The 21,212-nt window shown below is 39.4% G+C and overlaps 1 protein-coding gene across 4 annotated transcripts in view; it reads right to left on the minus strand.

The window, feature by feature from the left end:
• TASOR (transcription activation suppressor) overlaps positions 1–21,212 on the minus strand; it is a gene marked incomplete at its 5' end in the record, with an annotated part of 56,303 nt that overhangs the window by 12,462 nt on the left and 22,629 nt on the right. For all 4 annotated transcript variants that reach the window (XM_006165348.3, XM_027767062.1, XM_014582890.2 and 1 more), the window contains 10 exon segments: positions 26–85; positions 2,060–2,204; positions 4,217–4,623; positions 10,307–11,008; positions 12,864–12,935; positions 13,022–13,094; positions 16,193–16,296; positions 16,403–16,506; positions 19,847–19,952; positions 20,656–20,687. In XM_006165348.3, the coding sequence (XP_006165410.2) occupies positions 26–85; positions 2,060–2,204; positions 4,217–4,623; positions 10,307–11,008; positions 12,864–12,935; positions 13,022–13,094; positions 16,193–16,296; positions 16,403–16,506; positions 19,847–19,952; positions 20,656–20,687 (1,805 nt within the window).

A 21,212-nucleotide genomic window follows, 5' to 3' on the forward strand; every position in this document is an offset into this window, starting at 1 on the left:
GGAAAAGCAAAATGAGCTTTCTTACCTGGTGTTTGTTTCTCACCATGTTTCCCCAGCTGGTCTTCTGGACTTCTTGCATTCCCTCCTGAGGGAAAGCATCCATTAGATTTGTCGTCTCATTTAGAAATCAGTGATAGCTCTCAGACAACTCTGAATTCTAACAAATATAAGTACTCCTCCTATAACCTAAAATAATTCTTAAGTTATTCAGAAATAAGCAGGTGCTTCCCTTTTTATTCCAGTAGTGAATGGATGGATTATCAACACCTAGTACTTGATTCATATGGTGAGAGCCATATGAAGGCAGAGTATCTAGGTGTCTAAATGGGGAAGAGTTTAGGATAATCACATAGTATCAGCTACTTCCTTATCCTGTTTCTCCTACTCAGGCTGATGTCTCTAGCTTGTAAAAGTACCAGTTCTCTCTCAATCACTCTAGGCTTCCAGCTGTCTCAAGTACATACTAAGTACAGAACAGTGCTGACGTGCAGAGAAGCATCAATTTCAGAAATTCTTTTCAAAGTCCTTGGAGATCTCAGTAAGTTCTAGGTCACAAGCCAGTACTTTTAGCAAAAAGTTGCTTGTTTTATCTTTTTAAAGACTAAAGGTCCAGGAATGGAAAAGATGTGCCATCCAAAAATGTTTAGCTAGCAAAGATGAATAAGAGCTTGGCATATGAAGGATACGTATTTGTGTGTTTGTATAGAAAATTAGAATTTTGCGAAGTAATCTTTCAACATTTGCTAAACTACTCTTGCCCCATGGGCCAAGAAGATTTCTAAGGATATTGCACGTGATCATTTCAGGCCATTCTCAAAGATGATCTTCATTTGTTTAAGATAATCCAATATTAAGAGATGGAATTTCTCCCAAATTGATAAACCTCAACATGACATGATCATTTATTAGACAACAGTATGTTATAGTGAAGTTTACTAAGTTGAGAAAACAGCATTTAACTGGTGGCCCAATGTGCATCATTTTACTTCTCTCTGTATGTAGCTTGCCTTATTAAAAATTCAGTTTCTGCCAACAACTTTCCTTTGGAAGTCTACATACTAAATGCCATATAGAGACTGTGTCTTAAGTCCCTCTTTTTATTTTATTTATTATTATTATTTTTTTTTTGCTATAGGGCGCGTTCGCTCGCCAGACAGACGGAGACAGAGAGACAGAAAGTGAGAAATCACCCCCCAGGGGGATGGCCACACAATTCCTTCTCCTCCATTCTCCTCTCGGGATCTTGGGCATGCACGCACACACACCCGGCTTGAGTTTAAGCTACTGGGTCCGGGACGCAAACCGCGCGGTCAACTACGTGGGAGTCCAGCGACCTAGCTATGACGCTAACTGCTGGTCCCATAAAGTCCCTCTTTTTTAAAAAAATAATTTTTAGTGAAGTTTTTGCTATAGTTTTTGTATGTGCTTGCTGGAGAAACAGACACACAGAAAAAGTGTGAAATCACTCCCCAGGGTAGATGGCCATGCCACAATCCCTTCTCTTCTATTCTCCTCTTGGGATTTTGGGAATGTACATATACATGCCTGTGTGATCTTCAAGCTGCTGGGTATGGTACTTGAATTGTAATTGGCAATGTGGAAGTCCAATGCCTTTACCTCCATGCCACCTGTTGGCCCCTAAATCCCTCCTTTTAATAAACCCTTTTATAGGGGCCAACAGGTGGTATAGTGGCTAAGGCTCTGGGCTCTCACATGGCCAATCATGGTTCAAGTCCTGAACCTGGCAACTTGCTTTCTCACTTTAGTTCTCTCCCCCACTCTGTTTCTGTCTCTGGTGAGGGCACATGCCCTACAGAAAATTAAATAAATTATTCTTTAAAAAACCTTTTACAAATATTTGTTGACACTAAGAACCAGCAATGCTTGGTGATAAACATTATATTGGTTGAAATATGATACTGAAGAATGTCAGAGCCAACTAAGATGAAGTACCTAGTGGCCCGAGAGTGGAATCTAGAAAACATGAAATCCTTCAGGAAGCTGGTTCCTAAGACAAACAAAAGCAAACTGAAGTCCTAGTTAGAATACTCGTTCTTACCTGTAATTGGAATCAGCTTCCAATGTATTTCCGTCTCTTCAACATCATTTGATTTTGATTGCTGTTTACAGAATCCATGTTCAATAGGAACAGTGGGACACAAACTGCAATCCTCAAAATTATTCACGCTAATTAAATTTGGATCCTAATAAAATAAAAGATACATTCAACAACTTTTTAAAAATGAATTTAATGTCAAGAATAAACTATTTTCAGGACCAGCAGTTAGCATAATGGCTATGTCGCTGGACTCCGACGTAGTTGACCGTAGTTCAAGTCCTGGACCCGGTGGCTTAAATTCATGGAGGGCACGTGTACGTGTGTGCCCAAGATCCCGAGAGGAGAATGGAGGAGAAGGGATTGCGGTGTGGCCACCCCACGCCGGGGGGGGGGATTTCTCGCTTTCTATTTCTCTGTCTGTCTCTGTCTGTCTGGTGAGCACACGCACCCTCTCTGTCTGTCTGGTGAGCACATGTGCCCTATAGCAAAAACCTCTCCAAGATAAAAAAGAAAAAACTATTTTCACAGCAAGTCCACAAGCTTTAAACAGTATGCACAGTCAACACAGTAAAGTTATTACTCTAGTATCAAAAATTAAGACATGATTTTTCACCTCAAAACATAATTTTGAAATTAATTTAGAGCACATACTGGTAAATACTTTCAGTAAAGCACTTGCCAGTAAATATTTCATAGTTTATGGGCTACATACACAATTCTGCCATTATAGTGCAAAACCAGCCAGAGGCAATACATAAATGATTGGGCATAGCTGTGTTGCAATAAGTTTTAGGTAAAAAAACAACAGGGTAGGTTTGGACCACACCCTGATCAACTCAATTCAGAGTACTAAATACACTGGGAAATAATTATTACAGGTTAGTTGTCTAGTGCCTATCTTACATACCTCCACCTATAACCTGAAATAAATAATCCAAACTACATGGAGAAAGGTTAGAGACATGTATATTTATTCCAAGGCAGGGAAAAGAAAATGAAGAAAAGAGTAAACTGGAAACAGGTGTTTAGCAATATCATCATGGTATTGCTCCCTAGAAACGGAGCCCCTTTATGGGGAAGACAAGGCTACTTCTCAGCTAGAACTCAACACACTAAGTACATATCATAAATAAACTAGATGCCCTAATAAGCAAGGCTGAGAGTTATTTCAGAGAGAATTCTATAGGCCACTAATTTTCTGCTCCCATTTGCATGAAAAATATGAAGAATTGGGACCAGTAGTTAGCGTAATGGCTATGTTGCTGGACTCCCACATAGACCGCGGTTCGCATCCCGGACCCGGTGGCTTAAAACTCAAGCCAGGTGCGTGTGTGTGCGTGCCCAAGATCCTGAGAGGAGAATGGAGAAGGGATTGCGGCGTGGCCATCCCCCCTGGGGGGTGATTTCTCGCTTTCTGTCTGTCTGTCTCTGTCTGGCGAGCACACATGCCCTATACCAAAAACCTCTCCAAAAAAAAAAAAGAGAAAAATATGAAGAATCTGACCTTGTTACACCTGTGCACTGAGTCTGGTGGCCCCATCTCTGCACTGTGTCTGCCAGCTGAAAGCCAATGCTCTGAGGATTTAATTTTCTTTTCAAACAGTATGGAATTAACACCCAATAAGCCATTCTGATTAACTTTCCAGCCTTAACTTTCAAACCGGTACCTTAAATTATGAAGTTTATATGTGGGAAGGAAAACAATTACTTTGGCATTTATCTCTTTTTATGTTCTTTAGTTTTTGCCATAAGGCACATGTACTCGCAGGAGAGACAGAAAGAGAGGCAAAGCAATCAATCACCTCCCAGAGGGATAGCCATGCCACAATCCCTTCTCCATTCTCCTCTTGGGACTTTGGAGATGGCACATACACGCACCCAGTATGAATTTCATGCCACCAGATCCAGGACTCAACCCAGAGAGTAGGCAACGTAGAATGCAGCTGCCTTAACCTCCATGCTACCTGCCGGCCCAATTTCTCTTTTTAATAAGGAATAACTTAGAAGTGCCATCCTGCCACAGACATATTTACTCAAAAGTATCATTTTCTTAAATGAAAAACCATTCCTTAAGGCATGCCCACATCATCTCTTTCACACACACACAAACACACACACACTCAAAAGCAAATCAAAATATCCAAAAGACACACTTACTTCTTTCAAATGTAGCTTGAGGTCAGCACCTACTTCATTAGTAGAAACAGCAACAGAATACTTTAAAGATGCTGGATTGACTTCAAGCAATGGAACCTGAGTCCCCTTAAAGTGTGCATTTTCAATTTTTACACAAGTAGGATGTTCATATTCTTTCTTATCTGGGGTAGAGTTCAACTCATACTCATGCTGTTGCCTCAGCTCTTCATAGGCATCCTCAGTACTCATCCCTAAGGCTTTGTTCACCGTGTCTGTGAGGGATGCATCAGAATGGCGTGCATTTGCTAGTGTTTCTGAGAGCCAATTAAACAGTGTGTGGATGTCGGCCATGCCAGAGTTACAGCTGTCCTGCTGCTGCAGTCTTAGGTCAGCCTCATGCCCAAGGGAGCCAACAGGCAGTGAAGACTCTGAGAAAAAAAAGAGAAGCACCTTTTATAGGGAAGTTTGAAACCCAGCATAAAAAAGTTTTAAATCGAATACATCTAAAATATTATCATAGCACGTTTACAGGCAGCAACTTAATTGGCTTAGATTTTATAAATATACTCATCTCTGAATTTAGATATTCTACAACTTTATACACAAATCAAGATTCCTATCAAGTAAAATTTTCATAATTTAAGCTGTCTGTTAAAAGAAAAATTATCTTTGGGCCAGCAGGTGCTATGGCAGTTTTGACGCTGGACTCACACACGGCTAACCACAGTTCAGCTCTCAGACCTGGTGGCTTGCTTTCTGACTTTCCCCACTTCTCTCTCTCTGGTCAAATTAAAAAACCAAAATAAAAAAATAGCAAATAAAGTTAAATAAATTTTTTAAAAAGGAATTACTAAAAGAAAAATGATCTCATGTAAGTTGCAAACATAGAAAATAGATATTAATAATCATACTGGAGTTAGCATAAAACTCTACCATCAAAAATCACAATCAACCAGGTACTTGACAATACATAAATATCTGCACATGCTATTTTATTAATTGCAAGGCTATGCAAATTACACTCAAATCTGTTTTTTAAAGAATTATTTAATTTTATTTATTCTTATCTATTTTTTTTTTAACTTGACAGAGAGACAAAGTGAGAGAAAATGAGAAGGCAAGCCGCCAGGCCCAGGATTCAAACCACGGTCGGCTATGTGGGAGTCTAGCCTCCTGCAGACCCTACTCAAATCTACCTTAAAAAGTCACAACCCAAGGCCAGTAGGTGGTATGGTGGTTAAAGCACTAGACTCCAGCATTGCTGGCCCTAGTCTAAGTCCTAGACCCAGAGGCTTTGCCCAAAATCCCAGGGGGAAAAAGGAGAAGGGATTATTATGTGGCATCCTCTGGGGCGGTGATTTCTCACTTTCCCTCTCTGTCTTCCTGGTGCGCAAGCGTCCTATGGTAAAAGCTTAAAAACAAAACAAAAAATTCAACTTAATTTTTACCCCCAGTTTGCTATGTGCCACATGCACTCATGAGAGAGAGGGGCAAAGTAAGAAATCATCCCAATGGGCATCCCGCAATCCCTTTCTCTTCCATTCTCCTCTCAGGATTTTGGGCGCGTGTACACACACACACCAGGCAAAATTTTCAAGGTACTGGGGCCAGGATTCGAACTGCACAGCCAGCCATGTAGGACTCACCAGCCTTTACCACCATGCTGGCCCATGATTCAATTTTTAATCTCCTCCATACTAATTATATTTTCTCTTTAAGGAATTGGCTGACATTCTTAAAATCTAAGCCTTATCTTGAATGACAAGATTACTTAAATTCCTTGGGAACCAGCAGTTATTGTATTGGCTATGTCGCTGGACTCCCACATAGTCGACTGCGGTTCGCATCCCGGACCCGGTGGCTTAAAACTCACGCCGGGCGCGTGTGCGTGCGTGCCCAAGATCCCAAGAGGAGAATGGAGAAGGGATTGCGGTGTGACCATCCCCCCTGGGGGGTGATTTCTCGCTTTCTGTCTCTATGTCTCTCTCTGTCTGGCAAGCGCACGCGCCCTATAGCGAAAATCTCTCCCCCCCAAAAAAAAAAAAAAAACCATCCTGGGGCCAGCAGGTGGCATGGTTAAGACACTAGATTCCCAAATAGCTGACCCCAGTTTGAGTCCCAGACCCAGCAGCCTGAAAATCACTGGACACATGTGCACCCAAAAATTCCAGAAGGAATTGTGGAAGAGATTCTCCCCCACTGTCTGTGTCTCTCTCCAGCAAGTTACTATGGGGCAGGGAGCAGGTTGGATAACAGAGCATACAATAATTCTATTTATATGAAATTATAGAGTAGGAAAAAAATATCCTACAGAGACAAAAAGCAGATCAGTACTAAGGCAGGAAGAGACAAATTACGAAGGGCACAAGAAGGCCTCTTTTGGAGTAATAAAAATGTTCTATATGTTGGAGTGATTATACAGCTGTTGTAACTCATCAAACTATGCACTTAAAATGGGAAAACTGTATACAGATTACACCTCAATGAAGTCGAAGAAAATTAAAAGCGATGGTAGGGTTAAGCAGTTACAGCATGAGTTTACCACCAAATCAATATCAGTGTCCTAAAAGATAAATCCAACCTTGAAATCTTTCAAAATGTGTAAAATGACTAAAAGAAATAAGAGAGATCTAGAAATAAAGTATGAAAATCACAAGTTATTCTTTTTTTTTTTTTTTTTTTAGTTTGTTGTAGGACGATAAGACAGATAGAGGAAAAGTGAGAAATCACCCAAGAAGATGGCCACATTGCAATCCCTTTTCCTCCAGTCTCTTGGGATTTGGGGCACACGTGCATGTACATATGCCCAGCGTCAACTTCAAGCCACTGAGTTCAGAACTCTACCTGAAGAGTTGGCTGCGTGGGATCTAGCCACCTTAACTTCCATACCACCTGCTAGCCCAACAGTCACAGGTTCTAGTTTAACCTCTCTACACTTCTCCCACATTCCTCTACTCCTCCCTCTGATCTATGGTAATTAGCATGGGTTTCCCACCATTTCAATTGCTGATAAAGCTAGATTTTCAACTATAAGAATTTAGGCCAGCAGGTGGCATGGTGGTTAAGGGACTCCCACATGGCCGAATGCAGTTCAAGTCCCAGACCTGGAGGCTTGCTTTTTCACTTTTTATCTCTCTCTCTCTGCCCCTCTCTGATGAAATTAAAAATAAGTGAATAAAGTTAAATAAAATAATTCTTAAAAAAAAAAAAAAGAATTTATTAAGCATACTAACTAGTGAGAGACCAGCAGTTGGCGTAATGGCTATGTCGCTGGACTCCCATGTAGTCGACCGTGGTTCAAGTCCCAGACCCGGTGGCTTAAAACTCATGCCGGGCACGTGTGCGTGCGGGCCCAAGATCCCGAGAGAAAAATGGAGAAGGGACTGCGGTGTGGCCATCCCCCCAGGGGGTGATTTCTCGCTTTCTGTCTCTGTCTCTGTCTTTCTGGTGAGCATACTAGCCCTATAGCAAAAAAAAATCTCCCCCTCCCCCCCCAAAAAAAACATACCAACTAGTCAATTATCAACTAAAATAGTACCAAAAAGGATGTAGTCATGAGCTACACTGAGAACATTTTGGGGGACCAGCAGTTTGCGTAATGGCTGGGTCGCTGGACTCCCATGTAGTTGACCACGGTTCAAGTCCTGGACACGGTGGCTTAAACTCACACTGGGTACATGTGCCCAAGATCCTGAGAGGAGAATGGAGGAGAAAGGATTACAGCGTGGCCATCCCCCCTGGGGAGTGATTTCTCACTGTCTCTCTGGTAAGTGCATGCGCCCTATAGCAAAAACCTCTCCAAAAGAAGAAAAAGAAAAAGAACATTTTGGTCATGAACAGAGGACATACACATCAGTGGCCTCACATGATTACAATGGGCTAAGCTCCACAGCCTCAGTGTGTAGTGGGCTGCACCACCTCAGTTTCTGTAAGTACATTCTATCAGAACATATCCCAGTCATTACACGATGCATGATTGTATCTTACTTACTGAATGCCTATTATGTACTCAGTGCTAAAATATACCACAGTTTAGGAACAATGCTTTGGAGTCAGCAAGAACTAAGTCAAACGTGGATTCTACAACTAACTACATAACTTACGTAAAGTTATTTAAACTTATCTAAGAAGCTTATCTCATTTGTAATATGAGAATAATGCCTACCACTCAAAAACTAAACGAGTCCACACATATAAGGCACATGAAACTCTCAAGACACAGGTTAACAGTGTAAGACTGTATGTGGACGTAAGCAAGCATGAGATCACAAATCTAGTATAACTTAAGAAGATAGAAATCAAAGAACAGAACAGCTGAGAACGGATATGAACTAGAAAGACATAAAACTTGAGAGAAAAGGAGTTGCTTCAGGGGAAAAAAAAAATGACCATGCCGGGACCAGCAGTTAGCGTAATGCCTATGTCGCTGGACTCCCACGTAGTCGACCGTGGTTCAAGTCCTGGACCGGAGGCTTAAACTCACGCCAGGTGTGTGTGCGTGTGTGCCCAAGATCCCGAGAGAAGAATGGAGAAGGGATTGCGGCGTGACCATCCGTGATTTCTCGCTTTCTGTCTCTCTGACTCTGTCTGGTGAGTGCACGGTGCCCTATAGCAAAAACCTCTCCAGACTATGCCATATCCTAGGGAGACGCAAGTCTTAACCAATCAAATCAGCATGTGACAGAGTAGCTGGATAGGGACCAATCTATAACAAAGCTTTTTTTCTTTTTTTGAGAGATTTTTGGAATAGAGCATGTTTCCTCGCTGGAAAGACACAGAGACAGAAAGCGAAAAATCAGCCCCCCCCAGGGAGGATGGCCACACCATGATCCCTTCTCTTCCTCTCTCCTCTCAGGATTTTGGGCATGCATGCACACATGCCCAGCGTGACTTTTAAACCACCTGGCCTGGGACTCGCACCATGGTCAACTACATGGGAGTCCAGCGACATAACCATTGTGCCACCTGCTGGACCCTGTAACAAAGCTTTGAAAGGCAAGTGAAGAAGGTAATATTAGTAGCAATTAGCAAAGCAATATTGGGAAGAACATGACATAGAAATGAGTAAAAGACAGTAAAAACCCAGAAAGGGCCACCAAGGAGATAATATGGACGAGGATGAGAGACACAAGGGTTAAATAAAAAAAAACTCTGATGAACGTTATTGCACAGAATAGCACTGCCAAACAGAACTCTCTGCAATGAGTGACATGTTTTCTGTCAGTACTATCCAATACAGTGATGCAGCTGGTGAAATGCATTCTTTCACTTCAGTTAATTTAAACTTAAACTTCAGCATGTATGTGCATGTCCCAAATCTCAACAAAATGGAGAGATGGAAGAGAAGGGACTGCCTCATGACTATACCTTTTTGGGGGCTGCTTTCTTCCCCTCAAGTTCCCCAACCCCAACCAGCAAAAGCATGCACTCTGCAATGGGAGAGAGAGGGAGGGGAAGAATGAAAGAAAAAGAAGGAAGGAATGACAGCAGGGAGGGTGGGAAGAAGGAAAGAAATAGTCAAAGATATTCCTGGATTCCTGGGGTAGAAAAGAGTACATATAAATGTCCAAGAAGTTTTATCTGTAAAGCATAGAAGGGTCTTCTCATTAAGCAACAACCTAAAAGAATCTAATATTCTTATGTTGTATTTCCTCAACTGTAAAGATATAGAAATATAAAAGGACAAGCATGAGGCAGCATGTGGCATGGTGATTAGGGCAGCTAGATCCCACATGGTTGACAATGTGGTTTGAGTCCCAGACCTAATAGCTTGGACAAAATGCAGGGTGTGTTTGTGTGTATGCCCAAAATCCCTGAGGGGAGAGAATGTAGAAATCCAAGTACCAGGAGAGAAACTGGCAAGTGTTTTCTATATAGGACCAGAAGATAAATATTTAAGGCTTTGTGAGCCATAGTCTCTGTCCCAACTTTGCGGAAAGAGTTACACACAAAAAAATAAATGGGCATTGCTACATTCTTATCTAACTTGCTTTCCAAAATCAGGGAACAGATTGGATTTAGCCCTAAAAGTTGCAAACTTCTGTACTATGGGAAAGAACAGAACTACTGTACTACATTTCTGGCTATCAGAAAAGCAACCTGATATTTTACCTTCATACAGATGGCAATTTTCAGATAAATTACTGGTTTTGGCGAGTTTTCTCTTATTTTCAGGTAGATCCTCAAGCTTCCTCTTCAAGATAGTTTTGCTTCTTGTATCTTCTGTGTCTGAGTCCCCACCCACATTCTTTTTCCTACACTGAATTAGATTAATCAATTCCTTGACTCTATCTTTATCATAATCCAAAGAATGAGATGACTTTTGCTTTCCAGGTAAAATAGTTTCACCCCTGGAATTATTCCGTTTTCCAAATTTCAATTTTGTACCATTCATTTCTTCTTCTTGACCTTCATAATCTGAAAGTGGACTAAACTGCTGAAGTTTTCTATTTTCTTCAAATAGCTCTTTTAATTTACAAAGAGGTAACTGATACATTTCAGGCCGAAAAATATAGGTGCGCAAACAATTATCAATATGGGATTTCTTTTTTGGAGCTGAGTATAAGAATTTTTTATCATCTAATCGTGAATCATATGGAAACATGATAAATTCTCGTTTACCTGAACCAAAACCTCGCTTAAAAAATTCACTTACATATTTTTCAACAACAGAATGAAAATTTATACTGTTTATATTTTTGAATTCCTTTCGACATCGAATCAAAGCAAACTGTAAAAACTGAGCTATTTTTAATACATCTGGCATGCTCTCATGCCTCTCTTGTGGTGTTGCACTAATTGACCCTTTTCGTGCTGTAAATAAACAAACAAAAAAACCGTATTAGCAATCAAACAAAATACAGATGTACTTATCACCAAAGCATAACATCTATGCAATAATGTATACCTTAATACATGTATACATACTGTTGTGTATCTAGATGAACAACATACTTGTAAATTGATTCGCCTAAACCACCCAATAAGAAACTAAAAACAATTAAAGAGCAGAACATACTTTTAAAGGGAAAAACACCCATTCATTGAAAACAAACTTTATTCCCTACTGTCTCTAGGCAATTCAAATGATTAAAAAAAAAGTACAACATGTCAAGATCTGAGACTCTAAACAAGACAGTCTTGCATAGGATAGCAATGCTACCCCTTCCCCTCCTATTATAAAGTAGCAACTTCATTTCCCATGACTTCTAGTTCCCATAAGCAGATAGGCAGGCAACGAGTGGCCACAATTAAAAAGTGATGCTTAATTCAACTGCGAAACCTATTAATGAGAATTTTTACCCTAATATACTATTAAATGTGTGGTTATGGGGCTAGCAAGTAGGGTAGTGATAAAGGCACTGGATCCCATATGGTTGGCAGCTTGAGAAGCACATCAAGGGTCTAGGGAGGAGAATGGAGAAGGGAGGACGGTGCGGCCATCCCTCTGGGGGGTTATTTCTCACTTTTTCTCTCTGCCTCTCACGAGTTCACACACCCTATGGCAAAACCTTTAAAAGAAAAAAAAAAGTGTGGTTATAAATGATGAGTAGATAATTTTCTCTAATCTCAATGCCAAAATTGTTCATTAGTTTATTTTCTTAAGTGGTTTTCTTTTGTTTTGTTGGTTTTTTTGCTATACGGTGTGTGTGCTGGCCCAAGAGAGAGAAAGAAGGAAAATGATTACGTCCTCAGGATTTGGGGCATGCAGGTACAGGTGTCCTGTCCAGCGTGACTCTCAAGCGGCTGGGTCTGGGAAACAACTATGGAGTTAGTCATGGGATCCAATGTCAACCACACCACCTGCTGGCTCAATTTTTGTTGTTGTTGTTTGTCTTGGAGAGGTTTTTGCTACAGGGCACATGCGCTCACCAAAGAGACAGAGAGACAGAAAGCAAGAAATCACCCCCCAGGGGGGATGGCCACGCCGCAATCCCTTCTCCTCTCAGGATCTTTGGCACACACGCACACGCACCCGGTGTGAGTTTAAGCCACCGGGTCCAGGACTCGAACTGCGGTCTGCTACATGGGAGTCCAGCGACATAGCCATTACACTAACTGCTGGTCCCCTGCTGGCTCAATTTTGAATGGCCCCATCATTTCACCTGGAATGGCAATACCTTCTAGTTACTAAAATTTGAATTAAAAAAAAATGAACTGAGCTAAGCATAATCATATAAAAAAGAGCAATGGTATTGTAATAATTACATTCAAAACTTTATTAGTGAAAGTTCTAATAAAATCCAAATAATTTTTCATAGTTAAAAAAAAAATCACGGGGACCAACAGATGGTATAATGGTTACATTGCTGGACTCCCACTCGGTTGACAGAAGTCTGAGTCTGGGACCTGGCCAATTGAAACTCACACCTAGTACGTGTGTGCCCAAGAATCCAAGAGGAGAATGGAGGAGAAGGGACTGCAGCATGGTCATTCCCCTGGGGGGGAGGGGTGATCTCTCACTTCCTGTCTCTCTGGTGAGCTCACACCCTACAGCAAAAATCTCTTAAAAAAAAAAAAGTCTTATCATTTATATTTATTAATACCTCTTAATATCCCCAAGTATTTCCCAAAAAACAAAGACAAAATGCTTAGTGAGTTATCTGCAAATTTTCAATAAAACGTAGGTAATTATAAGAAACTAGGTTTAGATATTCAAAGAACTTACAAGTAACTATGCCTCTAGGTTCTTGAAACAGAAACAAAGCATGTAGGACTCGAGACCTCACAATTTGATGTTCTAAAAAAACACATAAGCCAAATTTATTAACAATGTGTTACCTAAAAAGTTCAGAGAATTATAAAACTTAAAGAGATTCCACTTACCATATGGAGAAATCATCTGATTAGGAGAGAGAAGAAAAAGGTATCCTCGGTCTCCTAACGGTTTAACAAGAACCTGTGTTTTTGAGAAAGGTAAGGTGTATCTACTTTATTATAAAGGCAGACACATAGCACTTTCTACTAATCGTAAAGAAAAAAGTTCCCTAAGGCTAGCCTCATAGCCTAGTGGTTAACAGGGTCAGAGTGTACATATCCAACCATGGTTTGAATACTGGCCCCAGCAGCTTGAAAAACACGCGAAGTACATGTGGATGCATGCCCCAAATCTCAACTAGATGGAGAAATGGAACAAAAGGTATTGTAATGTTACCATGCTCCATGGAGAGGGGGTTCTTTCTCTTTCTCTCTGGCAACTGCATATGTCTTCAGCAATTAAAAACAAAACAAAACCATTCTTTGAACACCTTTTTAAGGAAATAATGTCTACCAAGTTAGTTAAAAACTCTTTCCAACTCTCTGATTAACAGGATTTCAATCAAATAAAAAAATTTTTTAATGAGAGTAAGCTATTGAAATAATTCCCCCTAAACTCTAAGACCAACTACTTAATTTTTCCCTGAAGCTAAGTCAAGGACCAAGCTAAAGACTTTAAATAAATATTTTTGTTATCAATTCAAGACATGCTACTAATCACCAAGGAACTGTGCACTATCTTAGAAAACAACTCTTTCCTTCAGTTTAGTCCATGCCAAAGACGAATCTTAGATACTATCTAATGCAAAGGCAGTTTATTCTAGCAGCGCTTTTTTTCTTTTTTTAAGAGTTGGTATTTTTATTGGAAATGCGTTAAACTCATGACCTTGAAGAACTGATAACTTTATGTTAAGACACCCTGTTCAGGAATAAAGGCTAGCAGGCAGCTCTTTTACAAGCAGCACTCTTGTAAAGACAGGGAGCAGAAGCAGGTTAGTAGCACCGACCAGTTACAGTCAGGGGGTCAAGAAGAATAACTGATGGGGTAGATCTCCCACCTAGAGACCATAAAGTTTGGGGAATTCTTCCTTACTCATGTTTAGTTCAAGTCAGTTATCAAGTATTTTGTTCATAAATGGAATTTAAACTATTGTTAATAAGGTAAATTTTAAGGATTCTAAAAGCTGTAACTGCACTGAAGTGGCCCTATCTCCTGAAAATCCCTGCAGTAGGGTTGGAAATCCCTAGGCCAAGTTGCATCACACTACTATGTGACACATAAAATTTGGCCTTATGAGACACTTGGCCTTTATGACTACCACTAACCTTAAAGGTACTCTATGTCTCTTATAATAATATATTGCAAGTGGACAATGCACTTGAAATATTTTTGTCACAGACACAAATACTTTCAAAATGTTTTCTTTCTTGGGTGTTTTGCCAGAGGTTGCATATGCTCACTAGACTGAGACAAATGGAGAGAAAGAGGGGAAGAGAGAAAAAGCACCCCACATGGGCATGGTGACATCAAAATCCTGTCCCAATTTCTCCACCTGTCAGGATTTTGGTAATACATGCACATATCCCCAACATGTTTTCTCAAGAAATCAGGACAAGGATTCATACTTTATGGCCAGGCTTATGAAATTCAGCTCCCTAAACCACTGGACTAGACCTTTATAGGTTTTGTACAGACTACTCCATCTATAAAGAGGCAGATTAAGTACATATACATGCACACAATTTATTTTTTTATTTTTTCATTTGACCAGGGAAGGACAGAGCAAGAGAGATAGGGAAAGTGAGAAACCAAGCTGCCAGATCCACGACTCAATGAAATTCTACACAGCCATAAAAATAAATAAATTAAATAAATAAATAAAAAGTTGCATGTTCTGAATATCACTGAAATAAATCTCCACTTGACAACCAGGAAACTGGGCTCAACAATGCAAGCAGTGAGAAGTCAATTGCTGAAAACCTTTTTTTTTTAAATTATTTAACTTTATTTATTTTAATTATTTTAATTTGACCAGAGAGGGACAAAGTAAGAGTGAGTGAGTGAGTGAAAGAGAGAGAAAGAGAGAGAAGGTGAGAAAGCAAGCCACCAGGTCCAGGACTCGAACCATTGTTGCCCATGTGGGGGTCCAGCACCCTTAACTACCATATCACCTGCCGGCCCCAATTGCTGGAAAACTTTAAATGCACACTCCCTCTCTGCTGGAAATTTCCTACCAGCATTTCATGTGATCTCACCTGATCAGCACAAAGGAAATAAAACTGGAATAGCCATGTCCCTCCTCCGCAACCATCTCCCTCTCTCTTTCAGCAGAAGTATGTCTACTGGCATCACAGTCATTTTCCATTCACTTCTCAATCCATCACCAATTGATATCTGACCCTATCCCTCACCTAAGTATCTATTAAACTGCTTACTACTTAGTAGATATCCCTTAAGTCGATCTTTTTATATCATTATTTCATTTATTTATATCGTTACCTTTCTCATTCAACCCATCACCCTCTAATGGAACAGTTTCTTACCTCAACTCTCCCATTTAATTTATTCTCTACAGAGTAACCAAGGTAAAACTTTCAAAATACAGATCTGATTATGTTGCACAAAGTCTCATCCCACTCCGTTTAACATCCTTCAAAACCCATTGCATTTTGAGTCAAATCCAGACTCTAAAATATTCAAACACTGCCTCAATGATAAGGCATGATGACACAGCCCCCGACTACTTCCCTTCAATACTGTCGTGTTCGTTTTCTCTTCAACCTCGTCAAGTCTCTTTTTGGATCTTCAAATATGCCACTGTCTCTATTGACACAAATTAACATCTACCTGGACACTTCCTTCTATTCATCACTGTATGACCCAGGAAAAGTGTCTCTTTGTCTCATTCTTTACAGAATTATATGCTCTGTGTACAAAAATGATACTCAATAAACATCTATCACATTCATGATCATGAAGTACGATGAAAATATTTCATGGAAGACTTGTCAGTAGAAGATCTAATGTCATGGCCAAACAGAAGAGTACTAGAGACTAGTACTAGAGTAGAGCCTAGCACTAGAGTACGAGTAAAATACTGTTAACTAAATTGAATTAACGAAGACACAAACCTACGGTATGTTCAGAGTCAAAAGGAAAATAAACTGAAATACAAATACAATCACTCACTAATATATTTCTAAGGAAGAATTAGTAACATTTTAAAACTTTTCACTCACAAGTTTTTCTTTCTCTAGCTTTTGCAGTAAACTCTCCATGTTACTTCCAATTCTTGTCTTTTCCACAACTTCATAAAGGCTGCAGTACATTCCATTTTTCAAAACTGTCACACACACACACACAAAAAAAATCAAACAGCAAATGCTCAAATCACTTGTTTATATACTTTATACATATGCACACATTTTAGTAAAATTAAATTACTTTACCTTCATTTGGACCTAAGTATGTTTCCTTATAAAACAGTGCTGGAGGGATTTTCTGTTTCAGAAGATCAATACTCATAACTGTTTCAACATCTAGCTTCTCAGGACTGAAAGAAAATTGAAAAAGCAAGTTTACCCCACCTTATGTTTAACCCTAGTATCATCATCACTTACAAGAAACCAATACTTGATGGGAAACAGAAGGGAATACCTATTAACATTTTACCTTACTCTAAAAACAGGACTTGATTAAGGGAAGTCTAGATATATACATAGGTAGGTGATCTGGCAATATTACCAACCGTCCATCCTTATGCTAGAGACTAATCCTAGAGGCCAACTATACTAAGCACAAAGGATAAAAATTTAAGGTTTTATTAGAGACAATTCAAGGTGCCAGCAGGTGGTGTAGTGGTTAAGGCACTGGACTCCTGCATGGCCAACTGTGGTTCAAGTCCCAGAGCTGGTAGCTTACTTTCTCACTTTCCCTCTGTCTATCTCTGGTGAGTGCACATGCGCTAAAACAAATAGAAATAAAAAATAATAATAAAATTAAATAATTCAAAAAAATAAAAGTATGAAGTGTTAAACCTCAAACATTTATCAAGGCCATGTCTTTGTGGTGGTGGCAAAGGATTATTCTAGACCTTTCTAACATATATGTGACACAGACAGAATTGCCTGTACATTTCAACTAACTCATTAGTGGAAGCTCTCCCGAGAAAAGAACTAGTCATTCTGAAGTTTACTATAATCAAACTGCTGAATTTAGAGTATAGTTAGGATAAAATTTTAAAGAATTACTTTTCAGGGACCAGCAGTTAACGTAATGGCAATGTCGCTGAACTCCCATGTAGTCGACCGTGGTTCAAGTCCCAGACTCGGTGGCTTAAACTCATGCCGGGTGCATGTTTGTGCATGCCCAATATCCCAAGAGGAGAATGGAGAAGGGATTGCAGTGTGGCTATCCCCCCTGGGGGGTGATTTCTCACTTTCTATCTCTCTGTCTTTCTGGCAAGCGCGTGTGCCCTATAGCAAAAACCTTTCCAGAAAAAAAAAGATTACTTTTCAGATTTAAAAATCACTAAAAAAAAAAGTTTTTGGCAGCTTATTTTGCCATTAAGGCACATGTGCGAGACAGAGAGACGAGAGGGAAAGTGAGAAACGCACCGCAATCCCTTCTCCATTCTTCTCTTGGGATTTTAGACACACAAACATACATGCAAGTTTCTAAGACTAGAACCATGGTTAGCCTCATGGCAGTCCAGCTCCGTAACCACTGTTCCAGCTGCTGGCCCAATTATTTTTTTTTTTTTAAGAGAGATTTTTGCAATAAGGTGCATGTGTTCACCACAAAGACAAAGTGAGACAGAAAGCGAGAAATCACTCCCAAGGAGAATAGTCATGCCATAATTCCTTTTCTTCCGTTTTCCCCTCAAAATCATGGGCACATACGCGCACACACCCAGCATGAGTTTTAAGCAGCTAGGTCCAGGACAAGAACCACGGTCGACAGTGTGGGAGTCCAGCAACGTAACCATTATACCATCTGCTGGTCCCTTTACTTTTTTTTTTTTTTTTTTTGAGGGGTAGGGCGCATGCGCTCACCAGAAAGACAGAGAGAGATAGAGAGATAGAAAGCGAGGAATCACCCCCTCCAGAGGGGAGGGCCACGCCACAATCCTTTCTCCTCCATTCTCCTCTCGGGATCTTAGGCACACACACACGCACACAAATATGCCCGGCATGAGTTTAAGCCACCAGGTCCGGAACTCGAACAACGGTCAGCTACATGGGAGTTCAGCGACATATCTATTACACTAACTGCTGGTCCCCCCTTTAAATTTTTTAATGAGGGGAAAAGACACTTTTTTTTAATGGGGAGGGAATAGTATTCTTTTTTAAGGAATTATTATTATTTTTTTAATTTGTTATAGGGCACATGTGCTTGTCAGAGAGAGAGAGAGAAAGAGAGAGAGAGAAGAAATGAGAGAACAAGCCACCAGGTCTCAAACTTAAAACCATGGTTGGCCATGTGGAGTCCAGGTCCTTAACCAACAAACTACCTACTGGTGCTAATATGCTGGGGTATTTTTTTTTTTTTAAATCCATGAGTGAGACACACAGAGAGACAGAAACAAAGGGATTTTTAATATCCTCAATAGGATTCTCTGACATCACAACCCAAGCCCAGTCTCAGCAAATCTGCTATATAGGCATATATTGATTGGGTCATCAGAAAGGTTATGACATACTTCTAGGTAAAAGTGCATCATGGGGGCTGGCAGGTGGCATGGTGGTTAAGGTACTGGACTCCCACATGGCTGACTGTAGTTCGAATTCCAGACCCGTGGCTTGGTTTCTCACTTTCCCTTTGGCTCTCTATCTCTGATAACATTTAAAGAATAAATAATTATTTAAAAGTAAATATTTAAAATAAAATAATATTTTCTTATAAAAACAAATAAAATAAATCAATCTTAAAAAAAAAAATTGGGGGCTGGCAGGTGGCATGGTGGTTAAGGGTCCTGGACTCCCACATGGCCGTCCACGGTTTGAGACCCAGACCTGGAGGCTTGCTTTCTTACTTTCTCTCTCACTCTATCCCTTTCTGGTCAAATTAAATAAAGCTAAATAAAATAATTATTTTAAAAAATTACATAATGACTTTTCTTGCAACCCAATATGCATACCTAAGGTGGTCCCCAGATTTGAACTGGCAACCCTCCCATTTGGGTCTGCCTTGCAGTCTCACGCGATCTACCACTGCCCCAGTGTCCAGACAGAGTCTGGACATACCATTAACCTCTGGCCCTAGGTTCCCAACTACAATAGGTAGGTTAACAGATATACTGCTAAACCCAGCACGCTTAGGTTGGTGCAGATCCAAACCTACTCCTGCAATGTGGCTCCAACATCATGTTGCAGTGCCCCACTGCTTGTGCCACTACAGCTGGGTGGAGAAAAATTTTATACCAAAAATGTATGACCAGCCTATCCCCAAACAATCAGAGGCCTCTGCTAATTAACTTCCTTGAGTTATTAAATCAACATTTTTTTTATTATGAGATTTTTGCTATAGAGCACATGTGCTCACCAGAGACAGAGACAAAAAGCAAGAAATCACCCCCCTGGGGGATGGCCATGCCACAGTAACTTCTCCTCCATTCTTCTCTTGGGATTTTGGGCACACACGCACACACATCCAGCCTGAGTTTCAAGCTGCCGGATTTGGGACTCGAACTACAGTTGACCATGTGGGAGTCCAATTCCTTAACCACTATGCCACCTGCTGGCCCCTAAATCAACCTTTTAAAAACCAAAACATTTATATTTAAGTTACTATGAACCACAGAACAAATTAAATATGAAAAATAAGGAAAAAAAAGCAAAAGGAGAAATCTATACAATTAGCAACTAACTGCTATTTTCTTAAACCATACTTACAGCTTGATAGGTAAAAAAGCACGAGTGGCTGACCTCAGAGAAATATAACACAGAAGCTTTCCTTTATTTAAAAGCTGTCCCTTCCACAAAGTGTAGTTAAATTTATCTAAATAAAAAAAAAAATGACACAGCTCAGTTGCTTGACAGCCAAGAAAATAAATGCATGTTTATTGTAAACAAGAGGGTATATCTAGAAATAAATTTAAGTAGAAATCCAACAGAAAAAGTGACATTTCTATTTTTAGAAGAGTTTAATTTAGATTTTAGTTTCAGGTATCTTTCTTACTAGCAAATCATTGCAGTTGCAAAGAATAAAAACTTATCTCTCAAAATGTACTCATCAGAAATTTAAAAAGCTAAGACAATACAATTACTGCCTTATTTCCCCCAGGAGACTACATTAAATATGGATAATTGCATAAATAATCTTCTATCTTCTATTCATTCTGTTTTCATTATGGGGAAACTGAAAGAGAGTTAATATCAATATGGCTTTCAATCTTCTCTATCTCTAAATCCTAAACCTATAATGGATTTAGTAAGTTAAAAGGTGAAGTTGTAAGACTGGTTTTATTTATTACTTTTTAAATTAAAGTTCTAAAACACTTACTCTATTCATAGTAGCAGTAGCCTCTCAAAGGAGTATGCTTGGAAGACCAAATGTTAATAGTATATCATAACTTGATCCTTTTTTCCGTACTTTGCAGACTTTCATTCATTATAAAGATTTAGCAAAGCACCTAACATACTGTTTACTATACGTACTTAGTCTTTCAATTCATAAAACTTAAGTAATATAAGAATCTTACCTATGTTTCTATCTGCATTAAAGCTGTTAGATCTACAAATAAATTTTCAAAAAGAAAAGAATAACATTACTGATCAGTAACAATATAAATGTTAACATTTAGTACCTTGATATAAATGCTATTTTTAATTTAATACTGTACAAGACAATTAAATCCTTCCTTAATAAATCCAAGTATACTTAGAGAAAGTAGAGTACTAAACTTGTGTTCAAGTTATTATATTAGCTAGGGAAGCTATTTTTCCCAAAAATATCCATCAAGGGATATTAATAGAGTCCATTAAAATCACTATCAATTACTTTATTCTGGTGATAAGACTAGATGATTACATGATAAGATTCAATATATATTTAAATATATTTACCTATTATACAACAAATATTTACTAACCTATTATTTACCAAACATTATTCTAGGAAACAGGAATACAGGGTTAAATAGAAAAAGTCCCTGCCACCACTGAACTTAGAATCTTAATTCACTGTTGTTCATTCAATGAACAACATCAACCAAAAAGTATGTATTAGATCATTTGGAAAATCATGACACAATTTCCT

Source organism: Tupaia chinensis, unplaced genomic scaffold, assembly GCF_000334495.1.
Source record: "Tupaia chinensis unplaced genomic scaffold, TupChi_1.0 Scaffold143906_1, whole genome shotgun sequence".
Classification (NCBI taxonomy): Eukaryota; Metazoa; Chordata; class Mammalia; order Scandentia; family Tupaiidae; genus Tupaia; species Tupaia belangeri.